The sequence below is a fragment of the Pagrus pagrus genome (genome assembly GCF_965226575.1).
Source record: "Pagrus pagrus genome assembly, chromosome: 6".
NCBI classification, from domain to species: domain Eukaryota; kingdom Metazoa; phylum Chordata; class Actinopteri; order Spariformes; family Sparidae; genus Pagrus; species Pagrus pagrus.
Genome location: NC_140190.1, coordinates 2786624 through 2804750, shown reverse-complemented (window position 1 = coordinate 2804750; position 18127 = coordinate 2786624). Strand labels below are relative to the sequence as shown.

The 18127-nt window shown below is 41.4% G+C and overlaps 1 protein-coding gene across 9 annotated transcripts in view; it reads right to left on the bottom strand.

Annotated features, from left to right (window-relative positions):
* The window catches only part of mcf2l2 (MCF.2 cell line derived transforming sequence-like 2), a 111423-nt gene that overhangs the window by 6647 nt on the left and 86649 nt on the right, over positions 1–18127 (bottom strand). For 6 of the 9 annotated variants that reach the window (XM_084354230.1, XM_084354222.1, XM_084354227.1 and 3 more), the window contains exons 28-33: positions 17131–17226; positions 13992–14090; positions 10610–10681; positions 10025–10126; positions 8087–8196; positions 5915–6030 (exon numbers count right to left, since the gene is read on the bottom strand). In XM_084354230.1, coding sequence (XP_084210356.1) covers positions 5915–6030; positions 8087–8196; positions 10025–10126; positions 10610–10681; positions 13992–14090; positions 17131–17226 — 595 coding nt within the window. The remainder of the gene's footprint in view (positions 1–5914; positions 6031–8086; positions 8197–10024; positions 10127–10609; positions 10682–13991; positions 14091–17130; positions 17227–18127) is intronic. The other 3 variants (XM_084354228.1, XM_084354229.1, XM_084354226.1) reach the window with 2 other exon arrangements.

Below are 18127 nucleotides of genomic sequence, written 5' to 3'. Positions count from 1 at the left end.
AGGAGGAAGTCATTTGAAGTCGTATGAAAAGCAGCAAAGTGTGCAGGGAGGTGGATGTTTTTTTTTTTTTAATTGAAAAAGTCCCTCACAAAGCGTGGGAAGATGCTGTGGGAGCAGTTTTTGTAGCTTACAACCCTGATTCCCAAAAAGTTGGGCTGCTGTGTAAAATGTAAAGAAAATCTCAAACAAACTGTTGTGTTGTTCCTGAGCCCATGTCGTAATATCCTTTACACTATCATGTGTTTCACAAAGTGGTGAACCTGGCCCCATCAATGCTCATTAAGACTGAGCCTTTCAGTTATTCACCCAATCATGATATGATCACTTGTTACCAATGAACCTGTTTACCTGTGGAATGCCAATCAAAAAGGTGTTTTTGGAGCTTTCAGCAACTGAATTTGATGCCAAGAAATGCTTCAAACACGTTGGGGCAGGGACAACAATAGACTGGTATTGTTGTCCCTGACCCAACGTGTTTGAAGCATTGGCATCAAATTCAGTATAAGCATACAGTAGATCAATCAAAAATCAATGAAGTCGACAAGGTCAGACATTCAACCTATTTTCTTTGCACTGCTTTCAGTTGAATATACGTCAACAAAGATAAGCAACTTATCACATTCTGTTTTGAGTTTTACACAGCCTCCAAACTTTTTTGGGATTCGGGGGTTGTAAACATCATTATAAGTGCCCCTACGGATATCAAGTTATAGGACAGCTATAAAAGAGTTAATAAAACTGAGGAAGTCCAAATCGTCGATCTCCCCAGTGTGCCACCTGCCTCAGTGCTGTGAGGTCAAAGGAAGGTCAGGACTTTATGGAACAGATTATATTTAATGTTCTTGCAAAGTCTAAATGAAAACACAACAGGTCTGCAAGTTCTGATGTCACTGCTCACCGCCTGTGAAAACAGAATAACCCTGAGAGGAAGAAGACTGGCTAACATCACGACCTGAAAACAGAGAATATATTTCTTCATGGGTAGTATGACAGAATTAACACTGGTGCACTGGAAGTCTCATGTTTCCTGAAACAAGAAAAGAGAAATGCATTTGTGACTGTTTTAGACGGCTTTAATTGAGGCTTAATGTGAGTGATTTGTCAGTTAGATGCCGAGCAATGTCTTACTGAGGAGCATAATTGGTTTTGCAGAGCTTTGTTCCAGACCACACATTCAGAAAGAGAGAGAGAGGGGGGGGGGCATGTTTCACAGAGCTGGAATCGTGCCAACTCACTGAAAGTCTCAGAGAAAGCTTATTGATGAAGCATTTGAACAGATGTCCTCACCTTTGAACAAATATTTTTGGGGGATATTTGCCTGAGAGGAAAAAGAACTGGATAAAAACATGTGAAAAGACACCTGAGCTGGCTTTTGGGACTTTGACAGAGATAATGTGTATAAGGTTTAAAGTCTGTTGTGCCTGTAACCACACCTGACAGTGATGTCACAGTGTCCTGGATTGAACCTGTACATCATCCCAGCAGGATGAGACGTTAACTGACTGAAGGTCAGCAAAAACACGATTTTCAGCAGTTTTTAAGCTGCTTGAAGTTGAAATATCTAAAATATGAAGAATGATGAAACCTGAATGTAAAGGATTCTTGACAGTCACAAAGAAGCACATATTTAACTACTAAGTAAATACCAACAGGTGCGCTTATTTAAAGGGGCTACCAGGAAGTTTCATTTTGTTTTGATTCTGGTGCCCCCTGTGGACAAAGGGGATATGACCCGCACTGCCTCTTTTAATAAAGATCTTGATCTGAGTAGCATTTGTCTCGAAAGCGGTTCAGAGGCCATCGCTCAGTCACAGTGTCAGCAAACCTCGAGCACCAAAACATCCACTTACTTAGATTGCAGGCGATATTCTCACTGTTTCAAATGCAGTTTTTAACATATATATATATGTTATATACATATATATAATGTATATAAATGTGTATACAGTATAATAGTGCATAATCCATCCATCACATGCTCACATATTTATCCAGTATTCATTCTTATTTCTGTTTACAACAAACACAACAGGTGAATTGTATACAGGAGATAAGATCCTTGTACTTGTACACTTTCTTGGTCAATAAAGCCAATTCTGATTCTGATACGGTTTAATTTACTAATTTATGTTGCAACTTATAATAAAATGGCTATAAAAAACTCCAAAATATGATGTAACATCAACTAAAACCCTTGGTAAAAGTTGTTGGAGAGGGTGAGGGTTACTTTCTGAATTTCTATGTAAAGGTCACATTACCATCTGCATGAGCACTGAACATTGGCACTGAACAGGCACCATGACCTGATGAATCATCTAACGAGAACATAATTCTCAGACGGCCGTGATTTCATCTCTTTACTTTGTCAGCAGCAACAGCAACTGGCTCGGGCTGGAATGAGCTCCGTCCAACTCTGTGATCAGTCGTGATTCCCAAATCATAACCAGAATCTGCCTCTTTTTCCAGCTGAGCCACTGGCACGCCTCGACTCGTCTACAGTCGACTTTGAGGACGAAAGGAAGTCGCTGCGACTCTGGCGTTATACATCAGAGTGAAGTAGCTCCCTCTTTATTCTGCTCATACTGTGACTTAGTGTTGACAGGATGTGGTCGGATGTGTTCTCAGCCCTTATACAAATATACCACACATTGCCAACAGCAAGCCCGCAGGGAGCTGGGACAGTGACGCAGTGTGTGTTGTGGGTGTGAAATGAAAGCCTAAATCTGGAAACGCACTCTTGGGCGGGCTACATTAGCAGCCGTGTTACTGCTTGTGTTGGGATAAGTGACTATCAGCAGTGCACAAACACACATAAACACACATAAGTCCAGAAGCATGCACCAAAATCCACGCATATGCACAAAAACACACCCATGCACACGCATACATGATGGTGTGTACAACACACACGGTTCATCAATCGCGACTTCTACAGTCGCACATTAACTTTGATCCACCAAAAAAGGCGAAAGAATAAAGGGAGAACTTATGAATTCTTCATTTTCCTCAAGTGAGGAGAGACAAGCATGAGTGAGTGAGACCTTTTAGCAGCAAAAACCCATAGATGTAGACGACAGGAGACGGTTTTAAGGGCTGAAATATGCATGAGCTGATGAAAAATGAGCATATTCAAAGCAAGTCGAGCTTTTATCTAACGGAGTATTAGTCACTTCCAAATGCAGAGAGCTTGCATGAGACCAAAACACTCTTTCAGCGGTTGATTCCAGGGGCTGTTCCTCCATAACGGCAGTGGCCTCTGTTTTTTTCTGGCGAGCCGAAAAAGGATGGATGGTGGCGGTGCGGTGAATGAAACCGAGATTTATTATTCATCTAAAGCTATTGTGTTTTCAGCCGCCTCCTTTTGATTTGGCAATAGACCATTAGTCACACATTTTGTTGTTGTATCTCCCACTGGTTCATCAGGGTAATGTTATAGTGAATGAAATTTTAATTCCAAACGAGCCACACTGAGCCTTTAATCCTCGTACAGGGAGAGCAGGGCAGCAGAGGAGCAGCTGTTGAACTAGTCTCATTTCCTTTCTCAGGCTTGGTTGATTCATTCATTCATTAATCAAAGCCAAGACAGACTTTTAACCAGGGAAGTCATGGTATGGGTAATGATCACGGATAGCGGCGGAGGAAGTGGAAAAAAGGCTTTCTTTATGCAGAGCGACATCATGCCATCAACACTGATACAATCTAACATAACAGCCCTGCATCAAACACGGCCTTTCTCCAGCTTAATGTTCGATTTTTCTTGATACTCTGTCAGAGAGGATGGATCCAACTCAATATCTGCGGCTCAAGTTTATGGTTGCTGTTGTATTGCACTGCATTATGTTGTGAGGTCCAGCCATCCATTTTCTAGATCCATTTATGCTCCTCAGGGTCGTGGGAGGCTGGAGCCTGCATGTATTAGTCTAAAGGCAGAGTACACCGTGACGTGTGCAGCATACAACCCTGATTTTCAAAAAAAGGTTGGGATGCTTTGAAAGAAAGTGAATCAAAATCAGAATGCAGTCGTTTGGTTTTACCAACAACAGATTCACAAAGTGTCTGTCTCAATACAGGTACGATACCAAAATGATAATACTTTTCCTATCCAACTTGAAATATAACATGTTCTGCAAAATCATTTTCCCTATTTTGTTTTTTCATCCAGTTAACAGAATAAGCTCGTCTCCACACACGTCTTTGTTCTTTCAGTGAAGGCTCCGTGTCGGTGAGTATCATCCTACGCCGCTGACCAGCCTCAGAACAGATACTTCGACATTGAAAATTCATCTTGAATTAGCCACACAACTCTGAATCTAATCACATTGTGTCATTTTTTCAGACAGACAATCAAAGGATTAAGAAAACATATTGCTGCGGCTAAAAGCCTCAATGTCACAATTTATGCTGCTGTTGCTACTGAATTTCAATTACAGCTCCATAGAAATGTGTTGGCACCGAGACTGCTGCAATATACAGCATCATTTTAGTCCAAAATGGTGCATGAATAAAATATCACAATGATGCAATTTTTCAATGAGCTGATATCTGGATGATTAGTGCATTCTGAACAGCAGAATGAAGGGCAGCAGTGCTATTAGGGTCATTTGAGCAGGTTTCCTGTGAAACACTGACACCGATATGACCCATAGAGTGGTTCTGTAACAGCAAATGACCATAACACAGCTGCAGGTGGTTGATAGGGCAGCTGATGAATACCAACGAGGCATTGATTGCTTCACCAGGTGATGCCTTTTAACACTTGTGGCCTGTACTTTCTTTTTGAATAACAACTCACTCACCAACCAGCCAACTCCCAACAATCACAACCAACCTCCTGGCTTTATAAGTTACTCAGCAAAGCAATATTTATCTCATTCTTGTGTCTCAAAACATCAATAATGAGCTGTGATTAGTTTGGGGGGGGGGGGACAGGTAGGACGAACAAACACGACTTTCACATGTGAGACCGCTGTTCATGTCCAGTGTGAAACCAAAAGTCAACGGTTACGTATGTACATCGGTAACGTAGTTATCTTAACCCACCAAGTAGTTCTGTTCCATCCATCCATTCAACTTCATCCGCTGGTGAAAGCAGGCTCAGTAGGGTGTTCTTGTAGTTCTGCTGCCTAACCGGACCGAACTATGATGAAGGTCCGCCTCTTGCAGGTGGCATCATTTATTGCATCATTCCCGATATCATATCGCTCTACAACTGGAGTACTGATGTGTTATACCTGAATACTGCCTTTACCTGCTGCTCACAGCTGACCTCCGCCTCCACACAAATAGCTCTTTCATACCGTGATGATGACAAATAAAGAAGCACCAATCACAAGAATCAACTATGTAGATATAACAACCAGCGTTTTCAACAATGAAATGCTGAGTATCCAGGGACTAAAGACCAAATCTAAAAGTAAGCAGAAAATATCATGAAAAGACTCTGTAATAGACAGACTGTGATCCTTTTGTTGCAGTGGAGAATGTGCTTCAACAATAGGAGTCTTCTGCAGAGAATGCTGAGCCAAAAATATAAACTCCTTAGGAGAACTAAAAAAAACACACACACATTCCACAAATGAGAGTGGAAACAGAGGACTTGCACGGCAATTATAGTTTATTGAGGGCACACAGAGTGAATGAGATGCTCAACACCAGTGCCCTAAATAAACTATAATGCAAAGTCAGACAGTTTATTTTTTGCCTTATTTGTGTGATGTTTGCTCAAAGTGGTAAGTTTATGTTCTCGCACCTTTGTGTGGGAACAAGACATGTCTGAACTGGCAGATGGAGACCCACTTAGCCAAATAAAGTAGTAATTCAGGGGGAGCTGCAACCAAAGTAGGGAGACAATGAGTGGGCAGGAACATGCTGACTGACTTCCAACAGTTCTGCCGCGGAGCCAAGTGGAACTCACCAGTGTCCGTTCTCCGCTTCCTCCAGAAACTGGACCAGGTCTCCCGTCTCCAGAGAGAGGTCCCGCGCTTCATTAGACTCATACGTCAGCTGCACCCGGAAACGACTGGCATCGGCCTGCAGACAGAAATGACCGAGTCAAACATCTTCAATGTTAGCTACGTAGCATTTTTACATGTCGTATTACATTCACATTATGTGGTTACGACCCCACTTGCATACCAGGAGATGAACCCTAACCTAAAATAATACTGATTAAGTGAAACCATGCTTTGCCATTACTCTGCCATATATCATTTGTTTGAGAAAGACACACCAAACTTTAACACCACTCTATGATTGCAAATGGACTGTGTGTTTGCACTCAACCAAAACCAACAGAGTGGTAACAAATACATTCATTATCGCAAAATCTGCCGATTATTTTCACGATCAATCGATTAATCGTTTAGTCTATAAAATGTAAAAAAAAAAATGTTGAAAAATGCTCATGAACATTTCCAAGAGGCAAAACTGTTTATCAAACCAACAGTCCAAACCCCAAAGACTCTTCATTTACTTTTATAAAAGACAAAGAAAAGCAGCAAATCTCTACATTTAAGAAGCTGGAACCAGCAAATTTTTGACAGTTTTGTTTGAAAAATGAAACAATTAATTGATTATTAAGATTGTTGTTGCTTCTCTACTGGAGATGGTCAAGTCAATCAATTTTAAGTGGCTGGAATCTCCCTCTTAAACTTCACATACAGTTATCATTAATATTTTTAGCTTAACGAGGTAATAGCTCATTGGGACCTGCAGTGTCAGATACATATCTAATCCAGGTTTAATTTTCTGCTGCTCATCGTATATTCATTTTTGTAGCTTCAGGTTTTGAACATTAATGAGGTTTCCAATCAAAAGTTTAGTTTCAGTCTTTCGGTTATGTTAAATCTTTAAGATAACGCAGCCGTGACTTTAACATGCTGAGAGTGAAATCTGAGTAGCTTCATTAAATCTTCAGTAATTAGGTTTTTTATGGGGGGCTGAACATCACACACATTTGAGTCTACTTGATTAATGCAAGTCCAATATTCACTCTACTTTTAGTTCTGTTTTTTTTTTTTTTGCTTTATATTCATTCTCATCATTTTAAAACATTGATCAGTACGGCTTTAAAGGATTTAAAAAGGAGCCGTATTTGCCTTTCTCTTGTCAATTTAAACACATGGTTTGGGTTATACTGTTGTTTTGTACAGTGTTGATGAGTGTCAGGTTTTGATTACACTCAGACACCACATGAGTATTTCTTTGTTGTCTTCCAGTTAGATCCACAGACAGGATTCATAATTTTTTCTTTGATAATAAACACAAATCATTTAATTTTCCATCCATCACCTGATGCAACAATGTCAATTCCTTGAAAACATGTCCCAACAAGCAAGTCCCCTCTTGGCAATTTATTTTAAAAAATTAAAAGAACAAAATTGAAGTAATATTACAGTAAAAGACCTTAAAATAAGCTTTTCTGTTTCATTTTTGTTTCTTCAAAATGACCAGAAACAGTGGTCCCCTCTTAGATAGTGGAGAAATGTAGTGCCCTGTTGGCAATATTGACGTGTATGAGTGTGTGTGTTGTGTGCCTGTGTGGCTCTACTGTACATCACACAGATTATAATGGATCTGGAAAGGCTGCCATGCCCAGCAGACCTGTGCGGCTATAATCACATCCTTTCTTCTCTCCACCCCTCGCTTCTTAAATGTCAAGTCGTCAGTGCCCGCTGCTAATGAGACACATGTCCATGGGAAATAATTAAGCTTCTCTTTCGGGGGGATCAGGAGGGGATTTAGTAGAAAAGAGGGAAAAGTGAAGGATGAGTGGAGAGGAAATGAGGGATGAGTGGAGAGCTGTCGAGGGACGGTGAGTGATCGTGGAATGTGATGATTTATGGCGAAAGCTGGCGTGACCCAGCAGGACTGTAATGGAGCGCTCCAGCTACATTTTTCACATTTTTTTGCCGATGATTGACAATGTACTGTCTTGTTTTAATTCAGAATACAATTATTCACAACTTTGGCTTTTTATGAAACTCCCTTTTCGACAGTGGGTCCAGTAATGCTTCAGGTTATATCTGGGTGTGACTTTCCTACATTTACTGGCCAAAGTGAGCTGCAAGTCTTGAGTGTCACCTACGTTTTTATTGTTGCCTTCCTCCTCTGAAGAGTTGGAGGATTCCTCTGCGCTGGAGGGGATCGTCTCAAAGTCGTCTGTGTCCATGGAGGGGAGACGCCGCTGGGCCCAGCCTGGGTGTAAGCAAGACACGTTATTAACCACTAAAATGTAGACAGAAACAGGAGGGGTCTCCTTATTCCACTCGGCAGGGGACAGGGAACCATTGTTGCTGTGCATTTAAGTGATATATCATCATAAAAGCTGGACCAGTTTGAAATAATCAGACCTCGAGGGAAGCTTCTCAAACACACAATCAATATTTGAAACATGTGGTTTTGGGCACCAGAGACTTCAGAAATAAAGATTAAATCAGGTCCAATATTTGTTCTAAGTGCTGTATCGTATGCAACTGGACGTGTTTCAGTTTCTTGAAGACGTTTCACCTCTCATCCAAGAGGCTTCTTCAGTTCTAACTGGAGGGGAGTTGCAGGCTTTTAAGCCGTGTATGGGAGTGTCCTTACAGAGTCGTTAAGAGGGAACTTGCAGGTGGGTGTTAAGTAATGTCGTAGGCCACCTACTTATCACCCACCTACAATGCAGTACTGAGTTCTCTCACCATTCACACCTGGGCTCACCTAGCCCTAGCAACCCACATGAAGGCCGGTTGGGTCAACGACCAACAAGTGGCCCTGACCTTAACGACTCTGTAAGGACACTCTCACACAGGGCTTAAAAGCCTGCAACTCCCCTCCAGTTAGTTAGAACTGTCTAATAGTTGTGTTTTCAATATGAGTGAAACACATTGAGGTAGTTTGATCTCTTCTTTATCAACTTCTTCTTATACATCTAGTTATACTATGATGGCCTCATGGGACACACCAACCAGCAGCAGACAGATAGCAAGATGTCACAGGGGTCTACACGATGGACTGTTTTGGCTTCTGAAGGGGGGCACGTCAGACAAAGTTTGAGAAGCACTGGATTAATTAGCCATGTTGAGCTGTTGGGTGGATGCTTTGCTTTTCTGATTGAGTTGCTGCATAAAGTCTTCTACAGTTCACTGAACCAAAAACTAGACAGCAACATTTCCAGCGTCTGAGCAGAATCCCTCATTGTTGTAGCCTAAGCAAGGGAAATGATAAACAGCCAACAAGTAGACAGCAGAGACGGCAGTTTGCATCCCATCTCCTACTGACAGTCGATTCCCTTCCTTTAACTTTGATGACTACAATCGTTCTCTGACTTATAAAGATAGCTTCAGTTGTCTAAAGTGAACCATAGGGTCAGGTTTAGGTCATACATCATATGGGTCACTTTGCAAGGCACTGGCAAATCACCTGTTCAGTTCACCTTTCAGAAAACTGAGTTTTTGGTGGACTATTCCTTTAGAGGGAGAGTCAAAGATACATATTTTTCTTGTATTACCATGTATAGGGAAACGTGCATCTGCATATGGAGGAGAGGCTTGTTAGAGAGCAGGATGTAAGAACTAATGGTTTGCTCCTCGGCTGAGCTGTAAAGTTAGCTTAGTAACTAGTTGTAGTAACTAGCTAGCCTGTTGTCCATTAGTAGAGGCATACTCCCTTCTGCGTAGGGATACAGAAAGAAAATAGTTCCAACATGAAAGTGCTCACAACAAGGTCTGTGGATCATCAAGAGGAAAAATGTAGATTTTTGATTAGAGGGTGAGATGTCCATCATTTTGGAAGATACTTCTGATACTCCCACCACAGTAAAACATTTTTAAGTCTCACACATTGTGACTTCACACCAATGCTGCAATAAGAAAAATTACACATGTGAAACTCTGGAAAAGCGAATAATATAAAATTAAAGACCTCCACCAAAAACCAAAACAAAACTTTCTCACCAACTTCATCACGTAAAACTGAAATCAACTCCACAACAAAGCCAGCACACAGATGACTGTATTAGTGATGAGTCCTGCTCTGCAGTTACCTGGTTGGGAGGTGGATCTGGGGACAGCGCCCGCAGCAGAAGCAGTGTTGCTAGTCATGCTCTGACGTTTCCTGACTGCAGCCATAGCACCACGCAAAGTATCTGGGGGGAAGCCAAATGCTTTATACCTTCTTTTCTCAATATGATCGCCATTCAACATCTTCAATGTCCACAAGCAAAAATGTAAAACGTGAAAGCTCCGATAAATGACATGAAGTTCAGTCTACGGGGCCAAGAGAGCAAGTGCGCCTCTACTCATGCAGCAATCAAACAAGTAGTCGAACAGGCTGGAAACCCGGCAAATGCTTCAAAACACCAAAACTACAACAAAATATGTGACCTGATACTAGTTTAATTTGCTCATGCATCACATCACAAATCACAATTCAACACAGCAGGCAAGAAACGGCGATATGGAAAGTGAACAAGCACACAAATACGTGCGTATACAGTACACATACACGACACATCATCCACCAATAAATAAAAAAAATAAGTTGTGACTAATTAACCAAACAACAGGCTAAAACACGCAGCATGCTCAAAACCTGCACACGACAGAAACATCTTGGCATGTTCATGTACCTTCATAACCAAACGGAGTGGGGTCACTCTTTATCTCATGTCTCTTGCTCTTTATGCTAGCAGAGAGAGGACCTGGCCGGGGGAAATAACATGCAACCAGAGGGTTAATTACATACTGACATTTTAAACACCGTATTTTCATGTGTAACATCGAGTAAAAGCTTTTTGTCATTCACAGTTTTCAGTTTCCAAAATGTTTGTTCAACTGCATTCAGATAACTGCCCCTTGGTACACTGTAAAAAAAAAAAAAAAATTGTGCAGGAATTTATTGTAATCAACTAATCTTTTCTCAACTTAACCTAAATATATATATATATATTTTCAAGTTAATTAAACATAACATTTCTGGTAATTATTTCTAGACCACTTCAGAACTTATAAAAATATTAGTTCTTCTACTGACTCTGCAAACTAAAAACATGTCAATGTAAATCAAACTTGTTTGAAATGTTCACCAGTGTAAGTAGAGTCGTTGATTTACCTTACTATCTTAAAGTTATTGTTTTGTCCCTAACTAACTATGAATTGCAAAAACTTTGAACTAAATATTTAGGCACCAGTTTAACTTGCATTTTCAAGTGGAACCAGTTCACCATTATTTACAGTGTGCACAGAGGACATGGTGGAAATAAAAAGAAATCAAGGCTGCTCCCAGTTCTTAATGGTCTCAGAATCCAGAACTTTGTTTGCAGTTTACTGACTGTTCATTTCTTTTTTTCCTAATTAATGACCACCACCGAGTGTTTGAAGACCGAGGCTCAACCACAAACTCTCACTACTCTAAGCAGCCCTGCTCTCGTCAGCTGCATTATTTATTAGGTAGAATATAGAATTCCCACTGCTTCGTATGGTCTGAGACAAGATGGTAATCAATTCTCTCATGCTGTAAATATAAAAGGTGTCTGCTGGATATTCAGACTCTGAGCGGTTGGCACATTTCTGATGCTCATCTAGTGAGATGGCGTGAAAAGAATTCCTTGACAACTTAAAACTGGCTCGTAATTAAAATTATTTGATTTTTTGGCGCACCAACAACAAAGTTAAAAATGTTACTGTTGTGTATGTTGTAGCTTATTTTTGTGTTTCATTTTATAATATGAGAGCATTAAATTCAAACTTGGACGGTGCAGGAAGTGTTGTGCATAAATTACCAGGTCTACATGTTACGACTTAAACAGATAACTGAGTCGAGGGCTTATTAAAATTTGAGGTAAATATGCGAGTGTGTTTGCAGAGTGCAGTTCATGTCTGAAGGGGGCTTAGAGGATCATCCCTGGTAATTACGCCTTGGGTCTTATTTTTTTTATATTCCAAAAACGAAGAAATGATGGTCGGGTTGAGTGAAGTCAATTGACACGATGCTTTCACGTTCTTGTGAAAATATAGTGTCAGAATAAATAAATATAGCATCAAAATAAATAAATATAGTGTCAAAATCAATAAATATGGTGTAGAAAACAATAAGTATAGTGTCAGAATAAATGAATAGTGTCAAAATCAATGAATATAGTGGCCTGAGCGTGAATGTTGTTAATTGATAATTGAATTTGGTAAAATTCAAAATCTGACTGCTTGTTGTCACATCAAACTTTCTTTTTTTTCATTTCTCGCAGTCTTGGCATATTAACAGCATTTTGTCTTGTCGTTGCTGTAAAAGCACAGGTGTTACTAATGACAACATGAACGAGGGCTCTTCTCTCTTCAAGTGTCCCAGTCAGCCATGACGGTGTGACAGTGAGCCAGCATGAACACAAGGAGCGATCACTGACCTGATTACTTACACCTGTGCTTTTCTTACTGTGACCTGTCAAAATGTGTTCAGTGTAAAAGGCTGTTTATAAGGTTACTGTTCAAATAACAAATAACAAGGCTACTCCTACTCCTTCTACCCCGACACAAACATTTTGTATTTTTGTAGCAATGACATATATTTTCCTGATTTCAGGTGGATAAGAATAAAAATCAGCCAGCCACGTCCCCGACTGCACTGAGCACTTCACAGCCAGCGTGACCTGCAGCGCTCTAATGGGTCGTACGGTGTTGAGACACTCGGCATTCAGGAAAAAAAGAAATATAAAAGAAGACAAGAGCAGATGGAGGAAATAGTTCAAGGGAAAACTTCAATTGGAGTTTTTTAATTCCTCTCCTGCGTCTGCCTGCTTCAAAATGAACTTCTCATCTGTGTTGCTGCAGTAAATTGCACTTCTCCTGCCACTTTGAATGTCACCCTACGCTCCAAATGTCAGCTTATCAAAATTCGTATTTCCTTACCGTTGCTTTTTTTTTAAACAAAAAGAATATGTATGTCTACTCATTTGCGGCTTTTTTCCCCTTTAACATTGTTTTTCATTCTCAGCAAAGGCTTGACTTTTTCTATGCATCTCATAAATTTCTAGAGAGCAGCAAATAGGGAGACGGTAATAAGAAAATTGCTTTTTTGTAACCCCGACTCTATACATGTACACACATACAGATTCATTCTAAGTGTGTTTTGGTCATGACTGACCTGAAAATGTTGGAAAATGCTGGAAAAGTATTTGTTGAATAAAGAGAGCCCGGGATGTGCTGAAGGACAAGTCTACCTAAACAGTGTTTTCTCATCTTGTAATTGGAGTTATTGTGCCAACACATGTTTTCTACCTCTAAATATACAGAATATAATATATGTCAATTCTTTGCATTCATTCTAGCCATTCTAGTGATTTATACTGTATAAACCTTACTGTAGATGTATGTAAATAGCATGTGTACGCTATTTGTTGTCTTTTAAATCCAACTGAAGTCACAAGAGATGTTTAAATTAACATTTAGCTTACACACAGCAATGGTTTGCCGTGTTGTTGAAGAAGAAGAACCGCATCATTGAGCATCTAAACTGACTGACACAGAGTTGCAGTTCAGTTTTAAAGCTGCTAAATGTGCTACAGTCGTGACGCTAATTAGCTAAGCGAGCTACCGTGCTGGTAGCTAAAGGGGAGGAAGAAAGCTAACATGGCTTGTGGTTGAAATTCAAAAGCTCGTTCTCATTGCAATATGGATTTGAATGTGCAACAGTTAATAATTCTAACAATGCTGGAAAACACATTGAATTTAATTCCAACTGTAACATAAAGTTAAGTGACAGCAGAGGAACTTTTCTTTTGCATTGAAATTATCTTAATTTTCCCACCTTGTTATTCAACACTTGACTACTGAAGGAGCCTATCGCACAATGCAGTGTTATAATTAGGCTTCTACTGTGAACACTCATTCATTAGTTTGCAGTGTGTGGCTGTGAATGTGGACAGAATAGAGAAAGACAGATTGCAAAAGCATGAAAAAAAAATATATAGGAAGAGCTGAAGGTGGAGGCAGGAAGACTTTGGACAACTAATCATGTACCTTTTGTGCGTCTCGCAGCGAAGGAGGAGGAGGTGGACGAGGCGAGAGAGGAGGTTAGAGAAAAGCGGCGGGGGACCTGTGTCTCCTTAGCAGCTGGTTCTACAAGCCGGAGCGGGTCAGGGAGGAGGAAGAGATACAGAGAGGGTGAAGAAGAGCAAAGGGAGGGAGAGGGAGAAGAAATGTAAGAAGCCGAGGAGGACGGGTTAGGACAGGGAGACGAGGCGTTACAGAGTGCAAACAAACAGGGTAACAGAGAAACAAGAAGGGTCGATGTTATCAGTTTTACATTCTTTACACTGGCACCCATCATTAAAACACAAGGCTATGATCCTATTAGTACAATACTAGAGATGATATTTATAACAATAATAATAATTTATCTACTGAGCAGTTATCAAACTGCTTTAAAAGAGACTTTCACATGAAATCCGTGGAAAATAACAGCAGCTCAAGCAAAAGGAAAGAGGAAGCAGGAAATGCATGAAAAAATGTGAAACGAAACAACGTGATGACAAACAGCTGGACGTGGAAAGACGACTGATCTTAAACTCAAACTCGATTTTTACTGAAGAAGACCATGACATGAGATCGAAAGGCCAGAAAAAGCAGGTGAGTCGACATTTTTTGTTTCCGTTCAAACTGATTCTAAAGTTAAGAATTAACGCCGACGCTCAGAAACAGCAACTTTACAAGGAAATGCATGAAGAGTTCGAAGTCGGGGACCGGTCGAGATGGTCGTACACTGGACTCTCCTGGAGACTGGAGCTCGGGCCACGAGTGTGACAAGACTGATTTGTGTTGAAAGTGATGTTCTTATGTCACGTATGTAAGTAATGTTACGTCAGATAGTTATTTTAACCCAAAGTATGATCTTTTCCTAAACCGAACCAAACTGTGACAGTTAGACAACGTTACAAGCAGTCAAAAGTCATATAATGTCATAATACTGTTCGTCATCAAGCTTTATTTTGGAAGTCTGTTATCTTAGAAATTCCTTAAAGCATCTAGCTGCCGTATGTAAGGAGCTGGGAGTAAGTGCTGCAGTATGACTAGAAGACAGACGGTTTGAACGAGGAGTAAAATAATCCATCTATGTCAAACTGGAACGACCGTCTTTGAACAGAGGAGGTGGCCTACGACGCTACCTATCACCCACCTACAATGCAGTACTGAGTTCCCTCCCCAGACAGCTTACAACCATTCACACCTGGGCTCACCTAGCCCTAGCAACCCACGCTCAGTGACGTCAAAGGAGGAGTCGCATTAGATCAGGACAAAGTACGAGGCTTCGCATAAATACCTGTCAGCCATCACTTACTGAATAAATGTGACTTTCCAGCATCAGATGTGTTAACATACCTGACACAAGACCACTGCAACACACTCGTGAAACAACTTTCACTTATTTTTGAGGGAGGATGTTTTTTGATCCATTGACATGCACACGACATGACCTCAGTGTAAATGACCGGGGTCACCATGCTGTAAAGCTGCAGGTTGTGTGTCGCTGCTGAGATGAAAAGGCTGCGTCACTATAAAAACAGCCGAGCCGCGGTGTGAGTGTCGGCGTGTCGGAGCAGACAGACAGAGCGCCTCTTGATTTCAGTCCTCTTCTATAGTGATCGAACACGTCGGGCTTATTGAGTGGACGCACGCAGCAGTGAAGCACAGGAAGCTGCAGACAGCGATCCTGTTAAGGATCGGTCCATTCAGCAGGAGCACACCTGCCATCCACCCAGCGTCGAGTTCCCGCTCGACGACGCATCCAGTGCTCGAGTGTGTTCATACAGCAGGTTGTATGACTGCAAGCGTGTATGTGGCTGTCGCATTCACTATATGACGATTAAATAGAAATCCGGTCATCTTTACAACAAATTAGTTTCTACTTGAAATGTGGGTTTTCATGGTTATTAGTTTTACAACACAAACTCAGTTCTCATTCTTTATCATGACTTTGCAGTTCTTTCATTTGGTGTTAAAGTAAATAAACCCCCGACTGATTCAGGTCCACATCTTGATTACTGCAATTGAATTTAGCTATTAGCTGATCCGGAGGCAACTGACAGATATTGGGGCAGCTGTCACCCACCAACACTCCCTCTTTTAAGGGTCATTAAGCGTGACACCACTGGATCATTTTAAGGAGACTTTGGGACAATTTCCTGCCGTGTTTTGGCAACCAAATCGGGTATTTTAAGCCAAAACATGATTTCTCTTTTTCTGACCAAGATGTTTGTGACTAAATCTATCCAGACCGCAAGCACAGTGTTGTCACAACATCAACATGAAAACAGAACCTAAAGAAATGTAAAGAAGTAGCAGCCCTGCCCACGTGTCGTAGAGACATTTTTTAGTTGTTGGTTGTTGGACTACTTTGGGCTTTCTGGACATCGTTGCCTGACTGGTGATGTGACTACATTCACCGACCCCGCCCACCTCACTTATCAGCCTCATTTGGAGCATCTGTGTCTTGAAGACCGGCTGAACCGCTGCGACATGGAAAGCAGAACCTGGAATCAAGGCCCGTCCTCCTCCAAAAATGTTAATACGCTTCCAAATGTCAAGAGGGCTCGAATATTAGAGGGTGACATTTAGTGCCACGCTCGCTTCGCCCGTGGTGTCACCACTGCCGGGACTCTCTCTTTCAGTCCATCTGTCTATCTCCTGCAGTCTCCCTGTCTTCAAATGCTGTCTCTTCGACAGCGCCCTGTCTCTCTCCCTCTCTCCTAAATCACAGTTTCCTTGTTGCAGTGCGAGCAGATGCCGACGATACTGACATGAACAGATAAGAGGGGCGTAGAGGGAGATGTGGCCTTTATTATGCTCAGACACCGCGGGCGCCGGGACACACGGAGAGAGATCTGCCCGACGACAACCAGATACACACTGACACTGAAATTTATATAACATGCGAGTGACAAAAAAAAAGAGAGGACAGCGGCAGTCGTGTGACTGGAGACTGAATGGACAGATACGAGGGAGGCGGTGCTGCTGTTCAGCATGATGATGATGATAATTGTCATTATGATGAAGATGACAGCAGATGAAGAGAATAACGAACAGATGATGACGATGGTGTGGACAATAATGTCGGTGACGATTGATGATCGTGAGCAAACACTGGACGTGTCGCTGTTACCTGCTGGGAGAGACCTCCTGTTTGAAAGGCCCTGCAAGGTGAAGCGTTTCCTAGCGTTAGCGGCCATGTGGCCTGATTGGCCGGCTGAAGCATCAACTGAGTGGGAAAAGCAAGAAGGAGCAGGGGTTAGTACAGCAGGGAGTAAAGAAGAAGAGCAGGCCTCGACTGTTTGAAAGTGTTGAATATAAAATGTGATACATGATGCCGGAGTAGAGATGTTAATGATTTGAATATTACGTTTTGAGTAGCGCCAATACGGGTTGGACTTTGTGTTTAGAATTGTGCGCTTGACCTCTGTATACTTTATTTTACTGACAAAAACAGTCCGAGAGCAGGATACAAGACCAATACAGACAATCCTACAATGTCAGACTGATGAACACTAATAAAGCCCACAGCTGACTGTAGTAGGAGGAAAGTCTTTGGATATAAGTTCATTTTTTTCTTTATAAAAACTCTGGTTCCAGCACAACCACATAAATCCAGAAAAGTCTGGGAAGATATAATGAGAACAACTTCACCCTCACTTTTCAACAACTGTAGCTGAAGTGCCCTTGAGCGAGGAAATCAACCCTGAATGGCTCGAGCGGAGCTGCTCAATAATGCCCAGATGAGAGAGAATGAAGCAGGGCTCGGGTAAAAAACAAAACAAAAAGAAGAATAATCCTACTGAGAGAGCAGCCTGTCAGCAGAAAAAGTCAGCAGCACAGGAGACGCTAACTCAAATCACTCATCCATTTAAACATCCTGCTCATCCAAGAAAAAGTTATTCAATATGAAGCCGCTGTAAAATAATCTGCAGCCTTCCAGTATTCTGATCTGTACATCAGAGCGACTCGTCGAGTCCTGCAGCATCTACAGTGTCCATCTGTGTCTGTCCGTCTGTCAGTCTGGGCTCAAAGGCCCACTGAAGTGACCCATACAACTGATCAGAGCCATAACTGAGTCTAATCTGAACACACTCACATGATCTCCAGCTACGTCAACTTAATCATGA